At 42.4% G+C, this 22,538-nt stretch overlaps 1 protein-coding gene and 1 non-coding gene across 2 annotated transcripts; both read left to right on the top strand.

The window, feature by feature from the left end:
• The first annotated feature begins 1,852 nt into the window (after nt 1-1,852).
• Nucleotides 1,853-16,658, top strand: LOC133460867 (zinc finger protein 501-like). The gene is made up of 3 exons (XM_061741612.1): nt 1,853-1,900; nt 3,921-4,073; nt 14,612-16,658. The coding sequence occupies exons 1-3, from the start codon at nt 1,853-1,855 to the stop codon at nt 15,467-15,469; spliced, it is 1,059 nt and encodes a 352-aa protein (XP_061597596.1). The 3' UTR covers nt 15,470-16,658.
• A 1,509-nt stretch (nt 16,659-18,167) lies between these two features.
• Nucleotides 18,168-18,240, top strand: trnar-ucg (transfer RNA arginine (anticodon UCG)). The gene has a single exon. It is a non-coding gene; the product is annotated as a tRNA-Arg (tRNA).
• Nucleotides 18,241-22,538: the final 4,298 nt, after the last annotated feature.

Genomic DNA, 22,538 nt, shown 5'->3' with positions numbered 1-22,538 from the left:
TTAAAATATATAACGGAGAAATTGCAGGGAGCATTAAATCAAATAGCTGACTGGGGGAGCAGGTGGGGCCTTAGGATATCAGTGGACAAGACAAAGTATGTGGTGTTTGGGAATAAGAAAACGGAGTGTCAGGGGTTAGTCCTGTATGGACAGGGGATTGAGAGGGTGAAAAATTTTAAGTTTTTGGGTGTGCACTTTGACGAAAGGCTTACATGGAAGAGGCACATTGACAGCATAGTAACAAAGTGTGAAAAAGTGATCAATGTGATGAGGTCTCTCTCTGGAAGTACTTGGGGTGCTGGCCAAGAGACTCAAAAGTTAATATACAGGGCAATGGTGAGGTCACGATTAGATTATGGGTGTTTGTGTTATGGAACGGCAGCAAAAACAACATTAAATCGGCTGGATGTAGTGCAGGCGAAAGCGCTTAGAGTGTGCTGTGGGGCCCTCAGGACCACTCCAGTTCCGGCCCTGCTGGTAGAAATGGAAGAGACTCCACTGGCAAAGCGGAGAGAAAAACTGGCCATGCAGTGGGTGTGCAAACTGAGGGGGTTCCAAGGGGAGAACCCAGCTAAACTAGTCCTGGAGGAAGCGTGGGAGTGGGGAGGAGGCAGGGTTAAAAAGGAGTGCTTTATCAGCAGGACTAGCAAAGGGATGGAGGGGATGCGCTTGGGAGGGGTGGCCCCCACAGTGTGCTGGCCAGCTGTGCCGCCTTGGCTTTTACCTGCTCCAAAGACAGACCTCAGCATTCTGGACTGTGTTAAAACAGGTGGAAGGGCCGCCGACAGTGGAATGGTAAAAAAGAGACTAGAGAGCTCCTGGAAACATCATCTTCAAATATACACAGACGGGTCCCTAGATCCTAAAACGGGAAAGGCTGGGTTTTCCTTTTGCATTCCAGGGTTGGGAATTGTGGTGGGTAGACGACTGTCTGAGGGGGTTTCAGTTTTTACGACAGAGCTGACCGCTATAATATGGGCACTGGAGTGGGTGGAGGAGGTGCAGCCAGGGCAGGTTGTCATTTGTACTGACTCGGCCTCCGTCCTGATGACTTTGAGGGAAGGCAAGCTGGGAGTGCGTTCAGACCTGGTGGTGGAACTGTTAATACTGCTATATAAGATTGAGAAGGCAAGAGGGGAGGTTGGGTTCCTCTGGGTGCCAGCCCATGTAGGGGTGGAAGGGAATGAGAGGGCAGATGCGGCAGCAAAAATGGCATTGAGGAGGGAGGTGGATGTTGAGGTGGGCATGGGAGTGTATGAATGTAGGACCGTCATAAAAAAGGAAATAACAGCAGTATGGCAGGAGGAATGGGAGAGGGAAACGAGGGGGAGGCACTACTTCAGCATCCAGAGAAATGTGAAGAGAGGGCTGAGCTTTCAAGAATCAGAAAGGAGGGGAGCAGTGCTAATGACAAGATTAAGGCTGGGGCACTGTGGGCTGGCCTGGGACCTGCTGAAGATGGGGAAACATCCAGATGGACTTTGTGGAATGTGCAGGGAACATCAAACAGTGAGGCATGTCCTTATGGAGTGCAGCCAGTTCGCAGAGGAGAGGAAGAAATTGTTTACAGCAGTAGCAGGGCAGTCCCCAAGTACAGTTACACTTAAGACACTGCTTAACCCCAAAGAGAATAAACCAAGGACTGTGAAAGCAGTCCTTCAGTTTATGGCAGCAACAGGACTCCAGCTGTAGTTCTGAGCTGCTCTTTCTGATCTTTTTGACTGTTCTGGACTTGACCTGTGGGAGGCAGCAATGTGCCGAAAGGCATCTAGTCTGCCGGAAACTACAAGAAGAAGAAGAAGAAGCTCAGGTTTGATATTCCGGGGCTCGAACCCACGACACACCGAGGATCATGGCGTCCACCGCGGCAGGGAAGCAGCGGATCCCCGAGGTGGCGAAGGTACGAAACCCGGAGCTTAGGGAAGCTAAGTGAGCAGGGTTTGGACAGGTCACGGGTTTTAGTCATGAAGTCTTAGCGTTTTAAACTGTTTCTGTGTCAAACTGGAGCTGGTGTCGGGGTCACATTCATATGAATTAGTGGAATAAGTTATTATTGATGTATTAATTAAGTTTAATTAGTTTAATCCAGACTTCTGGCAGAGTTTTGGTTAGTTGGTTAGTTTTTGTTTCAGCAGAACTTTGATCCTGAAATCTGGAGAAAACATGTTTCATCCAGGGTTCCTACGGGGCTGGAAATCCTGGAAAGTGCTGGAATTTCAATGTTGTGTTTTCAAGGCCTGAAAAGTGCTGGAATTTTAGTTTAAGTGCTTGAAATTATAACTCTGTCTTTCACCAAATTGGGATCAGACTGTATAGTTTAGTTATTACAAGAGAAATAAAATCAGTAAGATGAATCATAACTAGATGTTTACAGCACAATACAATGTACATAATTGTGATTAAAAAGCACAAAAAATAATTGAATATATATATTCCTGTATATATTTTACCCCAGCGATAAGGTTCTTGAAGATTTTGAAAATGACCCTTGAAAGTGCTTGAAAAGTGCTTGAATTTGACCTTGAAAAATGTGTAGGAGTTTTGCTTAGTTTGGTTAGTTTTTGTTTCAGCAGTTCTTCTGCCTGAAATCTGGAGAAAACATGTTTCAAAGTTGGTGGGGGGGGGGGCACTAATGTGCAGTCAACAGCATAGAAAACATATCAGTCGTCGGTAAACTTGGAGTCAAGACCCATAAACCGAGACCAGGACCAGAGAGTTTACTTACTTACATTTTATTTGAGAGGGACCATGTACAATTAAAAACATAAATGTAAACATGTGATGCATTGCACCAGAGTTAGGCTTAGGCTAATTTGCTTCTGCAGTCCCTTGGCACAAGTAATACTGCACAGATAAAAAACCTCAAACATTATTCAAGGATATTATCAAACATCACCCATCAAACATTATTCAAGGACATATAACATATACTGTAGCAATAAATCACACATGAAGTGCCACACACACACACACACACACACACACACACACACACACACACACACACACACACACACACACACACACACACACACACACACACACACACACACACACACACACACACACACACACACACACCATGATTAGAGGGTATGGCAGCATCACAGCATACAGCGCTACACCTGTACACATGCCGCCATCTTTCCTACACGCTGCAGGTCCTGGAGGCTGCAGGTCCTGGACAGATGGAAGATTGCAGCCAATACGCTTCTCTGCAGAGCGGATGATACGCTGCAGCTGCTGCCAGCCTGCACCTTTGCTGCATGTCATCCCCATTTTCTCTCTGTCTACCCCTTTCCTTTCTGACACGTGAATAAATGGCCACTAGAGCCACAAAAAATCTTTAAAAGAAGATTGAAATTACGTTATTTACCATTATAGTAATCAGATTACACCGTATATCAGCATCACTGAAATGGACCTGATGCTTAATCAATCACAACGATATGCAAATATTAACCTTTTGTTAACCAGTTCTTTGTAAGTGGGAGCATAAATCCCAGGTTTGGTGGAAAAGGGGTATTACTGGGTTTGTTTTTATTTCTTTCTTTGACCCATTGGAGGTTTACGTTGTCTTACAGCAGCAGCATGAACATTGTTGTGATTAGCTGTCCCGTTTGGTCGGAGGTGGAACTCTTAAAAGGAGTGGCGCTAAGTGTTTCAAATCCTCAAACCAAGGAATGTCTCCCATCATAACTCCAGCTTTGTTTTTGCTATATTACTTGGCACTACTGCTTTTTTTGACTCAGGATGACGGCATGAAACACAAGATCCTGATTGTCCTTTCAATTCTTTGGATTCTGAAAAGACACAGGGAGCATAAAAGTGGGTGGAGAAAGATTTCAGGGTGTTTGTGGTGTTTCAGGTGAAGAACAAAGCTCCTGCAGAGATATTTCAGGGTGTTTGTGGTGTTTCAGGTGAAGAACGAAGCTCCTGCTGAGGTGCAGATCAACGCCGAGCAGCTGCTGAGAGAAGCCAAGGAGAGAGAGTTGGAACTTCTGCTGCCGCCGCCCAAGCAGAAGATTACCGACAAGGAGGAGCTCAACGACTCCAAGCTGAGGAAGAGGAAGGTAAATCTGTTATCTTGAAACAAACACCACAGTTTAGTTTCTTGACTTCACGCTGAGCTGCTTTCTTGAAGGCCTTTGAGGACCAACATCAGGAAGAATCCAACAGTCATCAGTAAGGGCTCAGTTCTACTTGCAGTTCAGAACGCGTACGCATCGTTGATGTCATGCCTATCCTGCGTTCATTTGGTGCGTCGACGTGCACGTTCTCAAAAAGACACTGAACGCGTACGGGACCTGCAGTTCTCGCTCTGGCCGCTAGTGGCGCTGGTCCACTAGAGACGCTGGTCCTGGTCACGTGACACTGTCCACAACGCCCACAACGACGCTGTGTTCTGGATATGGCGGAGTGTTTTGAGGAGAAGCTGGCTGAGCAGGTTCGCTGTTGTCCTGACATCTGTCACTGCACAGCGACAAGCATGCCTGCCAAAACAGCTGGTGGGAAATCAGCACAGTCCTGGGTGTAGATATGGAGAAATGTAGGCAAAAGTGGAAGCAACTGCATCACCGTTATGTCCGCGCTCATCGGAAGATGCAGGTCAAACGCAGCGGCGATGGTGCGGATGGGCTGTTTTGTCCACCGATCGTCCGACGTCTGAGCTGGCTGCAGAATTTCGTCAACCATCGTTCAACCGACACCAACTTTTGTCCAGACATTTCGGTAAGTGATTCTCCCGAAAGCATGCACGTGTACAGCACAGCCTTTGTTTATCATGCCAATGGAAATGTCAAGGCAAGTTTATTTGTATAGCACAATTCAACACGGTAATTGGGAGTGCTTTACATCAACATTAAAAGCAGCAAGACACAATTAAAGAGAAAATGGCAAGAATTACGTTTCTATACGATAGGCAGGTGTAAAAAAAAAAAACAAAAAAAAAAACAGGCAGCCGGTAGTAATCCATTATAACCGTTACATCACCCGTTGGATCTGCTCTACCGCACAGCAGTGACCCTTGCAACGCAGCACTGCCCAAAGGTGCAGCAGCATACATATATATTGCATATATGACAATAACTGACAGATTTAGATTTCAATAATTTGTTTTATTTTAGACTTTTTTTTGTGGTGTTACCACACATATGAAGATTTAAAGGATGAATATAAAAATATATATAATATTAAAAAAATATATATAATACTATAATTAATAATAATATAATATATATAAATAGAATATAAAATTAATAAATTGCCTACGTTTGTGTTTACCAAGTATCACTAACTAAGTTGTGTCATTCGTAAACTTTCATTTCAGGTCCCTGCTGAGGAGGATGACGTCTCCACACCCAGCCTCACACAGTCCGCTGCTTCACCTGAACTGACGAACTCAGCATGTTTCTCTACTGACGAGCCATCGGCATCAGCCACGACCACACTGCCATGGACGCCTGCTACGCCATCGGATCCAAGGCAGAAAAGGAAGCGGGCCGAGTTTCCGAGCCCTCGGGTGCAGCCCAGTTCCAGCATCTTCAGGAGCTCAAGGAGGACAGGCGTGCACGGGAGGAGGAGAGGCGTGCGCCGCAAAACATACTAGTTTCACATACTGGGTGGGGATGTTCATGCAGGAACTACCTCCAGATGCTGCAATGCGCCTAATGAAAGACATTACGGAGCTTGTGCGAGGCTATCATTGGTAGTTTTATTTATTGCAATTTTCCCTTTTTACTGTTTTATGTATATTATTATTATTATTATTATTATTATTATTATTTATACTACTTTGTTTATATGTGTGTGTGTGTGTGTGTGTGTGTGTGTGTGTGTGTGTGTGTGTGTGTGTGTGTGTGTGTGTGTGTGTGTGTGTGTGTGTGTGTGTGTGTGTGTGTGTGTGTGTGTGTGTGTGTGTGTGTGTGTGTGTGTGTGTGTGTGTGTGTGTGTTAATAAATGTTTAATTTGAGTCCTGTTGTACTGACTTTTTTTATACATTCAATCACACATTTACTAGTGCTCTGTCTTTCTCACTTCCACACCTACACCATACTAGTACAACAAATGTCGGAACAGCTAAACACTGCACTGTGGATTTATTTATGTTTTTGTTGGATTTTTCACCTAACCACCAATAAAGGTTGCATAAAGAGAGTTGGATGGGAAAAAGTTACCTAGACAATGACCCATCTTGTTTCAAACAGATCACCAGCATCACTCATAGGTATTTCTTGAAAACTTAATCTACTGTTATTTTTTTTTTGCCATTTTCTACTTTCAGGATTATTTTGTGACCCAAACCATATTCATCACCAAGAGCTAGAGAACTTTTATTTATTTATTTTATTTTTATTTTGTACATGTAGAAAACAACAATTAAAGAGAAGATAAGAGAACAAAACCAAGAATGTCATACTTTAACACTTACTATCTTAATTTACATGTGCAAAAAGGAGTAGGAAGAAGTGTAAATTTATTTAATCCTACCCCCATTCACTAATCATTTATTAACACATATTTATAATAACTAACTATACTATAATTATACTCACACACTTACCTATACATACATACACACAGTTGAGTATTTCTATATATTTGTACACACGTGCCCATATAAATATTAATATAAATATACTTATTTACACCATACTATCTCTATATTAACTCCATCTGCTCTATATCTATGTATATATCTACTTACACACGTATTCACACACATACATATATACATGTACATACACCCATACACACATATATATATATTCCCACGACATGGGAAGAAGCAGCCAGGGATCCCGCGGCCCAGGCAATCCCCGGCCACCCGGGCCGGACACATGGCCAGGAGGCCCTCACCCTCCAGGCCAACGACCCCCACCCGGCAAGGGGCCAGCCTGCCCGGACAGACAGAGCCGCCCCGGCCGCCGACGCGAGCAGGTGTACCCGCCCCCATGAAAGTGGCCATCTAGGACCAGAGTGGCGCCCCGCAGCGGGGGGGACCGGAGAGAAGCCCGGTGAAAGGGAACCCCCAACAGGGCGACACCAGCGCGGGCCAGACAACGGAGGGCCCCAGACTCAGGCATCCCATTCATTCATCCATTCATCTATCCGATATCTATAATAATAATAATAATAATATAATATACTGTAGCCACGAGGCCACAAACCAACAATAGCTCAGGTTGGTGCGGGATGAGAAGGGGCGTGACGGGCTGATGAAGGCAGGTGGTCTCGTCCTCAGGACAGGGGGACTTTCTCAGATTGTCCGACGTCGGAGTTTCAGCCGGGAGCAGGAAGGATGCTTTAGCATGAGCTAACGCAGCTAACTGGCTGACTAGCCCAACGTACTAGTCAGCAAGCTCCGACTGAAACTACTGTATATAACAGTCCAATCTACAGGAAGTGTCCTCCTTTCCCTTATGGAAAAGCAACGTTACTTTTCCACATAAAATCACAACTTAAAAGACCAACAGTTCTCCGCACAAGGCGATGTCGACTCCTCTTTTTCGTTCTCACTCTCAGCTGTTCTCACTCTCAACCGCCGATGCGCGCTCCCGCGGGCTCCCGTTGGTACAAACGGACCGTTGACGCTCTCCCCGCGCGCACATGCACACACAGTCAATTAAGTACATGCTGTCACGTTCTTTACATCTCCACACAACACAGTACCGCAGCATAACATAAAATGCAACATAGAACGTATGTAATGCATTAACATAACCTGTCCATGCAGAAAACATAAACCAAATATAACAAATAAACGAATAATATAAAATAAGATTGTACAGGGGCTGACTCTGGCTGGTATATACAATATACTAAACACAATAATGATGATAACAAAAATAATGATGATAATATAATAATAATATTAATAACCATCTTTGTATAGTATAATATTAATAAATCATTACATTTTGTTGTCCTATCAATGGAGGCCCAAATCCTCCATGGCAGGACCCTTTCACACCGCATTCTCACCTACAAAGACGCACAATCATGCACTGTTTCCCCCTCCCCGGGGGGGGTCCAGCACCGCCAGAAGGCACCCCAGGCTGCGTGGCGAGCCCTGCCAGGCCCGGGTATCGCGACCCACCTATCCCAGGCCGGCGAGGGAATGCGGGTGATGTGGGCCCCCCCCCCCCGACCCTGGTGTTGAGTGCATGTGATTAATGCCATAAAAACAGGGAGGACAGGGTATCAAGTTGACAATGACCCCCCCCCCCCCCCCCCCCCCCACCCCCCCCCACCTCCAGAACTAGGTGTCCTTGTTAAATGTATTTATTAAATGTTGAATGTGCAGTGTCTACAATGTTGTTAAAACCGTGAGGCGGGACAATGCCCCCCACGCCCCGGAGCCGGAGCCCCCAGACGGAGGGGGAAAACGGTCCAGCATCCCCCCCATTCATGCTGACAACATAAGACATAGACACCTGAGAATGGTTCCACCCTGCCGCCGCACCCGCCCGTGGCCCGATCCCCGGACCCGGCAACACCCCGGCGGACACCCCAAAGGTCCCGGGGGCCCCCACAGACGCAGGGTCACGCGGCCCCTGCCCAGCGACGGAGGACCAAGGCAGCAATGCCCCCCCTCTGTCCAATCTCTGTCCAGAACCTCCGTACCGGTGTACAAAACCATAAAGCATGCATATAATTATCAGGAGTGTTCTCTGTGCACTGTGAGCAAATATTAGAGGTGACAAAGCCCATCTGGAACATCCTTTGTCCTGTAATGTATTCTATGAAGAACTTTGTACTGTATAAGTTGTAAGTTTGGGTTCTTAGTCATAGTAAAAATATTTAAACATATATGTGACCAAGGAATCTGGTCAGTGTTAAGAGAGAGATCCGCCTCCCACTTTGAGATCGGGAGAGAGACTGAATTATCTAATTTAGACACTAACCTATAAAGTTTTGATAACAACTTTAAAGTGCTTAGGTTCAATAAATCTATTATCCTGGCGGGAAGTTGTAAGTCTAATTGGTTAATTTTATATGTTTTGTTTATTATGGCCTTAAGTTGTTGGTATTCTAAAAATGTATTACTGCTAATTCCATATTGAACAATAAGTGTATTGAAAGGTACAAACTGTTCTCCCATAAAGACATGCTGTAGATACCGTATTCCTTGATCACTCCATTGAACAAAGTTTACCATCTTTTTATCATTCTTCAGGATGTCTGCGTTGTTCCATATGGGTGTACGGTCACATGGAAAAAGTGAAATTTTAGCTACTTTGAGAAATTCCTACCAGGCTGTCAGAGTTGTGCTAATAGTAATACTTTTGAAACATTTATGATGTTTAATGCTTTGACTAATAAATGGTAACTCTAAAATTTCTAGCTCATTGCAAAATGCTTGAGTCCAGCCATTGACTATCTAAAGAATGATTTTTTCGACCATTTTACAATATACTGTAATTTATTGGCTATGAAGTAATACTGGAAGTTAGGTAACTCTAAACCTCCACATTCTTTGGATTTTTGCAATGTCTTTAAACTAAAACGTGGTGTTTTATTCTACCACAGAAATTTTGATACATATGAGTCCAATGATTTAAACCAGGAAAAAGTGGGTTTGGATGGTATCATTGAGAAAAAAGTATTTACTTTTGTTAAAACCATCATCTTAATGGTGGCAATTCTTCCCATGAGTGAGATGGGAAGAGAGTTCCATCTGGAAAGATCATCTTCTATTTTCTTTAAAAGCTGAACATAATAAAATTTTATTAACTCTGACAGCCTAGGGGAAATATTTATAACTAAATATCTAATGTTCCCTGTTTGTAATTTAGTGATAGATAGACAGACAGACAGACAGACAGACAGACAGACAGACTTTATTAATAGACTCAGGGTCCATTTAAAAAAAGACAAACACATACAAATTTAAAAAAGACAATCATGCCAGTGTTTCCACATTGCTGATTCATATCTCACAGCACTCAGTCCAGGATTGGTCAACAGCATTAAAACAGAGTTTTGTGTGTCATTCAGTTGACAAATGAATCTATACATTAGTTTTCTCAACAGAGCATGAAAAGTGTTTATACGCATTTGGCAGAATAACTCACTCGTACTACACCACCTGGGTTTTCCCATCAAAATACGTAGGCAATCATTATAGGCAACCTGCAGTTTGCGGATGCTTGCCTTTTTGAACTTAACCCACAAGGGGGCAGTGTAGAGTGGGGTACAGTATGCTCTGAAGAGATTCATTTTAAATTTAAATTTAAATTTCCCTGGTGTTCTGATGAAGTTAAAATGAATCTCTTCAGAGCATACTGTACCCCACTCTACACTGCCACTGATCATCAGAAAAATCATCAGTGATGATGTGGCCCAAATACTTAACAGTGTGACAAAAAGGTAACACATTCCCTGACAAATAAAATGATGGGAACACCAGTTCCTTATCACCATTAGTTCTAAAAATCATAACAGAGCTCTTTTTAGCATTATAGCTAACATTGAATTCCACCCCATATTCAGAACATATGTTGAGCAGCTCCTGAAACCCAGCACTAGAAGGCGAAATGATTGCCAGATCATCCGCATACATAAGATGATTAATAATAGTATTTCCTATCACACAACCTGTTTTACAGCTTTTCAACTTGTCTGATAGAGCATCCATATACACATTAAATAGGCAGGGGGAAAGTAAGCCGCCCTGACGGACTCCATTACTCACTCCAAATGGAGCAGAGACTACATTCCCCCCATTTTATTTGCATGCACTGATTGGCATACCAAAAAACCAGAATCCTAAGGATACTGTCAGGCACGCCCCTCTGACTCAATTTTAAAAACAGTTTATGATGGTTTATGCGATCAAATGCCTTGGATGCGTCTATAAACCCAATTAAAACAGAAGAATTATGTCTTTTATATCTATCAGCAATCTCTTTTAAAGCATAAATACATAGATCAGTACCATGTTTAGCCTTGAATCCAAACTGGTTATCAGAAGTGTGTACATAAGCAGACACTCTGTTTAATAAGATACTTTCTAAAACTTTGGACAGCACACTGGCTAAAGCAATTGGTCGGTAGTTGTCCATGCTGCCCACCTTGCCAGCTTTATTCTTTATGACAGGGACCAGAGTTACAGATAACATAGAGTCTGGTAGGACTCCATGGGTCATAAAACTAGTAAAACAGATGGCTAAAAGAATTGCTGCTCTTGGGCTCGCATATTTAAAATGTTCTGCTGAAATTTTATCTGAGCCACATGCCTTGTTGTCAGTTAACCGTGCAATAGCTAGTAGCAATTCTTTGGCGGTGATTTGCACATTATCACCACTGGGAATCTTACCTAAGATGTAGGGGTCACTTTTAACACAATTAAAAAGTTCTGAATAGTGCTGCCTCCACAGTTCAGCTATATTGTCACAACCAGAAACCCCCTCTATGGTACAAGGTAGTGATGTATTGTCCCTGTTAATAGCGTTCACCCCTTTCCAGAACCCAGTGGCATCGTTACCAAGGAGCTTTTCAGCCATGGAATCTGCTCTCATCAATTGCTCATTTCTATTGACATAACAAACTGCATATTTATATCTAGCAGTAGTGGCTTTTTTGTAGTCAAGAACAGATCCTTCTCTTGGTCTGCCTGCCTTGACCCAAGCCCTACATGCACGCTTGGCTTCTGCATGATGGTGAGACACATGTTTGTTCCACCCTGGCTTAATAGTGTGTCTTCTCTCAGAGTTGGTACAGTACGTTTTACTGGCCTCATATACAGACCCCACAATACAATCATATAAGGCACAGAGATCCTCACAATGAGATTTCAGGTTACAATTTACATCAGTGCACAGGACAGCATCTTTGGGCAGACAGAGACTACTCAAGAGATCATCAGTGTTTCCATAGTATAAAAGCTTATCCTCATATGTGAGTTTAGACCAATCAATTTTATTATTCAAGTTTTTCACCTGCCGAGTCAGCTCAGGGAGACTATCACAATCCAATGTCATGACAAAAGGAATATGATCAGAGGTAGATGCCTCATAGACAATCTCTATAGTTCTTATAATATCATGTGCATCTGCAGTGCTAATGCAATGGTCAAGCCATGATGTGGTATGCCAGGCCTCACTTATGTAAGAGAAACTGTCTGCAGGCAAAAACATTTGAGTGGATACAGTTAGATAATGTTCTTCACAGAACTGCAACATATGATTTGCAAACAAAGAACCTTTATCTGATATGTTAGCATTCATATCACCAACTACAAAGACACTTGTGGCTTGGTTCTCAGAAATAAAATAATTTATAAAAGCAAGTCGATTTAAATATTCATCCTCGTTTGCCAATGCTTCATATAGTGTATATACATTAAGGATGCTAAATTCGTAATTAGTATTGGCTATATTCCTAAAATTGCAGTTAACACACAAAACAGTGGATTTAGACCAATGAATAGAATAGTCAGACAAAGATTAAAATCCCTCTATAAGTGCAATTGTCTGTGATAGTGAAGTTTGTGAATTCTGGAAGAAGAGAAGTACGTCATCCACATAAAGACTTATTTTGTGCTCTGATATTTTGCATTGTAAACCTTTAATATTTAGATTTTGTCTAATAGCTGCAGCTAAAGGTTCAATAAATATTGCAAATAGTGAGGGAGAGAGAGGGCAACCTTGTCTAGTGCCTCTTTGCAAGTTAAAGCTTGAGGAGATTTGATCATTTGTCCTTACACGTGCCTTGGGCGAGCTATATAATATTTTTATCCAGTCAATAAAATATTCGCCAAATCCAAATTTATGTAAAGTTGCCAATAGAAACTTTCAATTTACCCGATCGAATGCTTTTTCAGCGTCTAAAGATATAATAGTAGTTTCCAGTTTAATGATATTCGAATAATTTATAATATTAAGTAATCTAGAGGAAGGCTTAGACTTACCCAACTTCCAGTAATATTTCTTAGTTAATAATTTACAGTATATCTTAAAATGGTGCAAAAATCACTCACTACATAGTCAATGGCTGGATTCAGTGTTTTGCAATGATTTGGAAATCTCAGATCTAACATTTATCAGTCAAAATATTACACATCATAAATGCTTTTAAAGCATTAATATTAGCTCAACTCTGACAGCCTGGTGGGAATTCCTTAAAATAGCCAAAGTCTCACTTTGTCCATGTGATCGCACACCCATCTGGAACAACCAAGACATTCTGAAAAATGATAAAAAGATGGTAAACTTTACTCAATGGAGAGACCAAGGAATAAAGTATCTACAACATATAATCATAAGTGGACATTTTCTACCTTTTAACACACTCGCTGTTCAATATGGAATTAGCAGTAACACATTTTTAGAATACCAACAACTTAAGTCCATAATAATAAAAAAAAACTCAACCAACTGGATCTGCAACTTCACGCTAAGAAAATAGTTACTTAATCTAAACACCCCAAAATTGCTATCGAAACTCTACAGGTTAATGTCCAAAATAGATAGTCTCTCTTCCGATTTCCAAATGGGCGGCTGACCTCTCTCTTAACAATCCTTACAGTACAAGGTTCTTTACAGAATACATTATACAGGACAAAGGAGGTTCCAGATGGGTTTTACGACCTCTAATATCTGATCACAGTGTACAGAGAACACCCATAATTATATATATGCTTCATGGTTTTGTGCACCGGTACAGAAGTTCTGGATGGAGATATGTGAGGATTTATCCACATGGCTCAATTACAGTGTGCCCCACACTATGCATACTAGGTCACCTGCAACACATCCACATGGAATCTAAGCTGGCTCACTTGGTTCTCACTGCCTTATGTATCACAAAGAAAACCATTCTAATGAACTGGAAACAAAAATCCAATCTATGTATTAATCAATTTAGGAATCTTCTGTTAAATCATATCAGTAATGAGATAATGTCTGGCTCCACTAAACATCATTCCGCAGAACTGCATTTTCCCTGGTCCCCGATTATAGGCTTCATTACCTAGTGGGGGCAGGTGGGTGGTGATACATACATAAATATCTCCGCTGTTTGTCATCATCATTTGCTGCATCGGCAGGACTTGGAGCTCTCCCGGCGGCTCTGGTTGAACGGCCCGACAAACCATCTCCGATCGCGCTATTTTCTTTCCCGAGATCACAAGAAAAGCAGAGCAGTGATCTCCTCTCCATCCCGTGTTGCTGTCTTGTTTATTTATCTTTACTCAACCAACTTGAAATATTGAATCACTTTTCTAAGCCAACGGCACAACGCAGCTCAAACAGCAGGTGTATCCGCCCTATAATCTGATTGGTTTATGAGTAAATCATCCCCCACGTAGGGTGCGATCTTATGACTGGCTGAAACAAAGGAAGATATCTGATTGGTTGCAGATCCTTCAGTGTTAAAAAAAACGCATTTGTGAATCGAGTCACGTCAGGGGAGTCTCAAAAGTCACACGCAAATCCAGCGCAGTTCACAAACAAAAAAAAACGTTTGTAAATCAGGTTATATTTGTGTTCATTTGTGAATTTTGTCCTGTGCATTTGTGAATTATGAGACTATTCTAGCTACATAATTGAAACTGAAAAGGCTTTTGATAATGCAGACAAGATAATGTAAGTCTTCTTCTCTGTTACAGAATCATAAAGGAAGACCCAAAAGATACTGCTGTGTTCAGTGCGAGCAAGTCTTCACCACTTCATCAAACCTGAAGATCCATAAGAAAACTCACACTGGTGATAAACCATACAGCTGTGTTCAGTGTGGTGCGGCTTTTTCCCGCCAAAAATATCTAAAGCAACACCAACGTATTCACACTGGAGACAAGCCTTACAGATGTGATCAGTGTGGAGCGGCTTTTGCCCAGCAAGGTCATTTGACGAGTCACCGACGTATTCACACTGGAGACAAGCCTTACAGATGCGATCAGTGTGAGACGGCTTTTGCCCTGCAAGGTTCTCTAACGAGACACCAACGTATTCACACTGGAGACAAGCCTTACAGGTGTGATCAGTGTGGAACGGCTTTTGCCGTGCAAGGTGCACTAATGAGACACCAACGTATTCACACTGGAGACAAGCCTTACAGATGCGATCAGTGTGGAGCGGCTTTTGCCCATCAAAGTACCCTAACAACTCACCAACGTATTCACTCTGGAGACAAGCCTTACCTGTGTGATCAGTGTGGGGAGGCTTTTGCCCTGCAAAGTCATTTGACGAGACACCAACGTATTCACACTGGAGACAAGCCTTACAGGTGTGATCAGTGTGGAGCGGCTTTTGCCGAGCAAGGTGCTCTAACGAGACACCGACGTATTCACACTGGAGACAAGCCTTACAGATGTGATCAGTGTGGAGTCGCTTTTGCCCAGCTAGGTGATCTAAAGCGACACCAACGTATTCACTCTGGAGACAAGCCTTACAGATGTGATCAGTGTGTAGCGGCTTTTACCCGGCAAGGTCATTTGACGAGACATAAACGTATTCACACTGGATAAAAAGTGTACATTTGTGATCAGTGCTGATATCATTTATTTTGAGAGTTCAGTTAAAAGGCACCAATTTAGTTTAGTTAATTTAGTTTGAAAAAAATAATTCTGGTGGTTCAATTGTGGGAAAGATTTTGAATATCTTTTTTAAAAAGCAGTAGATTCTGTTATGAGAGCTGTTCAGTTATAACCAGATTTAGAAAAGGAAGTACAACAATTAAATTCAAATGTCTTTATTTTGAACATGATGGTAGTGTAAGTAACAGACATGCTCGAACATACTTGAACAATGAATACAAGGGATTTTTTATTTTGAAGCAGCAGCAGTTTTGACATGTTCAAAAAGAAGTAAGAAGTAAAAAAACTTATCCTACCCCTTGAACTCAATACCATGTTTTCACATAGACCCTTGTTATTAGATGTCAAAAATCTTGATGTATTGAGAAGTTACACAAATTAATATTAAGAATTTTACACAGTATAAACATATTGTGGTATACACGAATATACATTTGTGGATACCTGGGTGATGATTGCCATTTGCAGGTACATGTCCCTCTATATCAGTGGCCCTCACTCCGTGTCCTCGAGAGCTGCTGTCCTGCATGTTTTTGATGTTTCCCTGCTCCAGTAAACCCTGATACAGATGACTGTGTCACCAACAGAACTGTGCAGACCTGGAGAAAAGATTGGTGATGACCACTAATTAGAATCAGGTGTGTTGATGCAGGGAAACATCAAAAACATGCAGGACAGCAGGCCTGGAGGACCAAGAATGAGGACCACTGCTCTATATAAACACTATTTACCATGAGTCCCTGTATTCACCTATACATAAAAGCATACATTATTTAGCGTGTATATATATATATATATATATATATATATATATATATATATATATATATAAAATAAACAGATACACGCATTTCCACGTACATATACACCCACAAGTCCAGTCCACCATCCCGTCACCCAGCGCAGAATGAGGAAGTCAGTCGTCCCGATCGGCCAGCATACTCTACCATGAGTGACAAAATGTTTTTATGAGCATTTTAACTGTGTTGTATGTTTTACACAAAGGTGAGACAGCCTGATAGACATTAGTTTAGTTCTGTTATTCTGACAGAAATACATACGAAAGGTATGATTCTGTTAAATACTGTTTTAAATTAGCCTTCTCTTCTTTGTAATATTTGTTGGGTTTTTTTGTTTGTTTTTTTTAGGATTAAGTGTAATGTTTACTTTTCGGTTACGTTTCCCACAGTTTTTGTCATTGTTCTGCATTAAAAAATGAATTTAAATAAATCAGTTCTTAACTTTGTTGTCTGGATTTTCACCAAGATTCACTGTGGGCATAACAGACATTTATTTTTGATGACTTACATCTGGGGTGCAATCCAATATTATGACATAGAATTTTAAATCTTTGATTTTTTTGACACCATTGTGTCAACTATTTTATCAGTGACACAGGCTATCAACTCATTTTGAATCGTTTTATCCAGGCATGTGATGTGCTCTGCTCCACTGTCGATGCGTCTCATATGATCTCTCAACACAGGATCAAATTAAGCTAGCAGTTCAACTTCTTTAAGAAAGTTCCCATTGTTGGCCTTGGGCAATGTGTCAAAAGATCCCCTCAGAGCCAGGTTCCTTAATGCCAGTGAGTGGATAATACTGATTAAGCGTATGAGAACATCTATCCAGCGATTTATTCTTTAGTTGTTTTTTTTTTCTCGGTTTTGAGGGACCCAATTTCTGTTTCCCTTTCGAACACACAAACTAAATTCCTTCCATTTCACCATGTTACTACAATGATCTTCAGAATTTTTATGCTGATTGAGGAGAGCGCCTATGTTGACCCAATCCCACTGTCCATCAGCTGCCCGTTTTAACACCCGGTTCGAATGCTATCAGTGCATTGAATGGGAATTTATCAGTGTAATCAGAGCTTTGAATGGTGTCCCATTCAATGGACTGATAGCATCCGAACCGGGTGGGTTGCTACAATTCCCGACAGCAAGATGGATGCTGCAGGTTTTCTCCTGGATGCTTTGAAAGACTCATGCTGAGGGAGATATTTTATCTGGTCCTTTTCTTCGAAACTTTTAACATAGGATTTGAAGTTAGCTTCAAAACAATCATATTAGAAATACATATATGGCTTTATATACGTTGTCCTGTTTTGGTAGAATAAAAAAGCATCCACCACAGAGAAGTCATGGGTGTGAAAACAAACTATTGAGAAAAATGTTTTCCCTTTTTTTAAAGCAAAGCCAAAGCTACATGAGCAGGTGAGCAGTCACAATGTCAGGGAAAGTAGCTCTTTAATGATAATTTCTTGAATATCACAAGCTACTTACCTCCATTTGTCCCTCAGTTCATACGACAATATCTAGATGAGCGTCTGCATGTTTGTAGGTATATTCATTTAGACATGTGTTGCATTGCATTAAAATTCCATTTTAAAATATGCCATAGACTTGGAGAGGTTTGACATCCTCTGCTTTAACCACAGATACTCCAAATACTCTGAAGAACTGTTTTGTTCATTCCTAAATTGTTGTTCCAGCAAAGCTTTTGTCTTTTGATGTCCTCAGTCTGCAGACATTTGTTTACAGCTTCCAACAAGCTCTAGTGGTTGTCCCCTTGTGTTCTGTACCAGAGAATGGATGAAATGCACGAGAATGAGGAGTCTCAAGAGAACCATATGGCCTAATGGACAAGGCGTCTGACTTCGGATCAGAAGATTGAGGGTTCGACTCCCTCTGTGGTTAAAGAGAAACAGTTAGTTCAAGGTGTGCTTTTATAACATAGTAATATTTTACTCAACTATATGTTTGTCCAGATGGAAGCAACAGCATTTGTTTCTTTGCAGGAGCTGACTGCAGGTCCTAACAGAAGCTCCTGAAACCAGAACATGAGTGAAAATATCTCTTCATGTTAGCTATTTCACAATTGATGAAAGTCCTCACTTTGTGGATGTTGCACTGTAAGGTAGTTTAGTAGGAGGTGTGATGATGAAGAACCACTCTTCTTTTATTCAGTGGGTGGGCCATTAGAAGGCTGTAAAATATAAAGATATTCACACTCACAACAGCCAGGAACTGAACCCAGGGCAACAGATTTGAACCTGCACAGGGAATCCCCAATGGTTTTCTAGTCCATCACCTTAACCACTCGGCCAAAAATGGGGCTAAAAGGGACTGCCCGAGGGGGGAAAGAAAAGAAAAAAGAGGGAGGAGGGGGGAAAGAGGGAAAAGAAAAAGGAGGAAAAAAAGAGGAAAAAGTACATTATAATTTTCTCTATTCTTAAACATTGTTTACACACACACTTCTGCCCCTATTGCAAGGATTTATCATCACTTTAATTTCCATGTGTCTTGTGGGATTCGAACCCGCGCTGTAGCAACACCCAACATACCACAGCTTTGAACAGATAACAGCACCAAAACCTGTGAGAAAGAGTGCTGGTTTTTTGGAAATACATGTAAAATGATTATGCAAGTAATTCTGGCTGTAGTTTTGACATTCAATACATGAATACTGTTCATCCTGTGTCCTGTTTTTCAAGAAGAAATGAAATAAAAACATGAAGGCTGTTCTTTGCTCAAAATATTTATTAAACTTTAACTATTTACAATATTTACGACACAGAAACACGCAGACAGACACACACAACCACACAGAGAGACACAAACACACAGAGAGACATTAATACAAACAGACGGACACAGACAAACAGAGACAAAAAGAGGAACCATATATAAACTATTGCAAACTACTATATATATATATATATATATATATATATATATATATATATATATATATATATATATATATATATATATATATATATATATATATATAACTACTGCAAACTATTCTTCCACTCATCCAGGGTCAGTCCCGAGGCTGGACAGTACCACCGCCCCTTCCGCCGAGTGTGTCCATTACTTTTATTCTTTTCCTGGCCACACTCCTTGCAGGTATAGTGGTACCGCTCCTTTGCCAGCCTTTTCCTCGGTGGTTCACCCCTAGCCACTAGCTCCGCATCTTCCTGGGCAGCTTTATTCAGTCTCCAGGCACGTTGCCTTGGCTGAGGAGGAAGGCACTCTGCAGCTTGCTGGAGTGCAGGAGGCTGCTGGATTGGAGGCTGCTGGAATTGTGCAGGGAACGGTTGAGGTGGAAATGGGGGATATAAAGCAGGCCTATTGGCCAGCAGAGTGCGTGGCCGAGGGAAAGCTTCCCCCTCAAGGTTTTCAGGCTCCTTAAAAGTCATTGTTTCACGTGCGTGCTGCACGGGAGCATCTGGAAGCGCGTTCACTGCAGGGAGTGACTCCTAGGCCAGATGCAGCTGTGCAGGTAGCACAGTGTCTTGCAGCAGCATGTCCCTGTCCTTCCTCTTATCCCTCCTGAGAAGCCTAAAAGACAAACATTCATCATTTTATATGTCAGCCACCCCTAATGTTGTTATATATTTTCTAACAAGCATGCAGGTGGAGGTTTTTCTTGAGGTTAAATCATATATATATATATATATATATATATATATATATATATATATATATATATATATATTTTATCCTTGATAATCACCCAGTGCTCTACCTAAGTCAGTCCTGGGCATTGCTCCCTCTACCAACCCTGGGAGTTCCTGTACTGAGCTCAGGTCTCCTTTTTACTTGAGGAGTGAGCAGCAGCTTCTTTTCACCAGACAGGGGGGGGCTTCTCCAGCTAGACGTGGAAGGATCACGTTATTCCGGCCAGATCCCCCCCCATCTGGCGCCCCGGCTGGCCAGAGGGGGTTTGTATAGCCCAGGACTGGTTAAATCTTTATACACTGTACTGTCTTGACTGTGTGGGGAAGGTAAACCAAATAACACTCACCAAAGAGAGACAGTGGTGTTGTTAACAGGGACCAGAACCAAGTTGGTCTGGTCCAGGACAACCCTGCTGTCCTCCAGCAGCTGCCTGATGTGGCTGTACACGCTCACAATGGACTGAGGGATGGGCATGGTTTTCCCCTTGGTGTCCTTTGGCCTGTTGCGTGCTTGCTCAAACTCTTTTGAGAGTCTGAGGCAAACGCACTCACTGACCCTGTTCACTTCAGGGTCCTGGGCTGCTTGGCCGTGAGTCATGTATAGTCTGTGGGAGAGAAAGATGATATGATCTGGACTGTAAACAAGGCTGTAAAGTCATGAAGAACCAGGTGACAATGTCAATAGGGATTGCAATAAAATAACTTGCACTTGAATGCTTTTCACAATGACTGTGTGCTGTGTTCTTATACATTGATTTGTATTGAATCAGAATGACAGCAGATTGTGGTCCAGCACCTCTCTGCCGCCTGCTGTCCAGGAGCAGAACCACTGGACTTCCTGGGTGCTCTCCATGGTCCTCCTGACGCACGGCCCTTTTTCTTTGCCTTCTGGGTGTACCTAAACAGTGAAAGAAACATGCATATGCTTCATTTGTTCTGTGGAATGTTTATTATACTGTACACAATAATTAGTATTTTGTACCTTGAAGGCGCCTTGTCCATGGCATGGAGAGCTGTGTACAGGTGGACTATGTCCACTTGCTCCTTGGCTGATAAGGCTGTTATTGTCCTATTCAAGCCAAGTAAGTAGGCTGCCAGGGCATCAACAGCCTCCCATCCCTCAACACCTCTGGAGTCACATTGGCTGCTCTGAAAAGTGATAAGAAAAAAAAAACAAGCAAATAAATGTACACTCTTGTATCTTATGTAAGCAATGCTGGTTTTTATTTATCTTATAAAATGTAAACAGATTGACTTCAGTTAATTATGGTTTTGATTAAGGTGATACAGAAAGTGTTACTGACCTCTGTGACAAGGGGTACAGGTTCAGTGTCACCCTCCAACAGCACCTGGTCTTCCACAGCACTCGGAGGATCGGGATCACCAGGCAGAGACGGGCAGAGAGTAGCGTCAGGCTCACCCTCATCCCAGGGATCACCAGGTCCCAGATCACCTGGCATGCACACAGTGGCATCTGGATCATCCTCATCCTCCTCAACCACCTGCGAGTGGATTTCAGGCATCTGATGTGGAGCAAGCAGGTCACCTCTGTTGGTCTGGGCCAATAAATACTCCACAGCAATGCGCTCCCCTGTAACCAGTATGAACACAAAGATGAGTAAAGGACATACATACAGTCATCCATCTCCTACATGTATAGCACAATCTTTGCACCCGAGAAAGGCATGTCCTCTGAGTAGGAGGATGCCTATGAAAATGAAGAGCTTGGGTTCAATACTCTGGTATCTCTCTTACCAGTAGGTTTTCCGGGTGGGGTGAACTCCTGAACTAAAGCACGGCCGAGGACTCGCTGGCTCATGCTGTTGAGGTGAGACATCAACCTGACATCGAAGGTCCTGAGGGTTGAGGCTCCCTCCACAGCTACTGCCACTGCCCATGTTCCACCCTGATGCTCCCTCCAGCATGTACATTTGTGTATGCAATGCATTGCACCGCCAGCCTAAGAAACAAAATCCTCTGTTCAGTCAACCATTATTGTAAAGTAAAAACATATGAATACCCGACAGTGGTAATTGTATTATTTTGAATAATTACACACATTCTGTCATAACATAGAAAATAATATTTAAAAAAGATATTTGTCTTGATGTGATTGTACCTGGAATGAAAGCACACTGGTGTCGGTGGAAACTCTCCAGGGAGGAGGACCCCCTACCACATCTAAGGATGTCCAGCACTTTGCCACCCTTCTGGAGTGTCCCCACCTTTGTGTAAAGTAGAACACCTGCAGGGTCTTGGAGGCACTCCAGATGCTTCTGCTGCACCTCTCACACATGGCTCATGCTGTTTTGGCTCACCAGACGCAGCCCTGAGGTGTCTGTCAGCTCCCACATGGATTCCAGCAGCCCTGAAATAATGCGCCGAATCTCCTCCACTCCACGCGTCCTCCTCCTGCAGTGCCTCTTGAGTTCCCCAGGGCTGATGCTGGCCATGAGCTGGTCCTCAGTGGGAGCCTGTCCACTGTGGCTGCTCTTCCACTCCGCTCTCTTGGCCTCCTTCAGGTGTTGC

The sequence above is a fragment of the Cololabis saira genome, chromosome 15 (assembly GCF_033807715.1).
Source record: "Cololabis saira isolate AMF1-May2022 chromosome 15, fColSai1.1, whole genome shotgun sequence".
Classification (NCBI taxonomy): Eukaryota; Metazoa; Chordata; class Actinopteri; order Beloniformes; family Belonidae; genus Cololabis; species Cololabis saira.
This window is presented reverse-complemented; position numbering and strand designations above follow the sequence as displayed.

What these genes read in the sequence shown, in the direction of transcription:
- LOC133460867 (XM_061741612.1), top strand. Translation starts at nt 1,853, where the DNA reads ATGGCGTCCACCGCGGCAGGGAAGCAGCGGATCCCCGAGGTGGCGAAG. An exon ending in GGATCCCCGAGGTGGCGAAG is followed by an intron (nt 1,901 to 3,920) that starts GTACGAAACCCG and finishes GTGGTGTTTCAG; the next exon opens with GTGAAGAACGAAGCTCCTGC. An exon ending in CCAAGCTGAGGAAGAGGAAG is followed by an intron (nt 4,074 to 14,611) that starts GTAAATCTGTTA and finishes TCTCTGTTACAG; the next exon opens with AATCATAAAGGAAGACCCAA.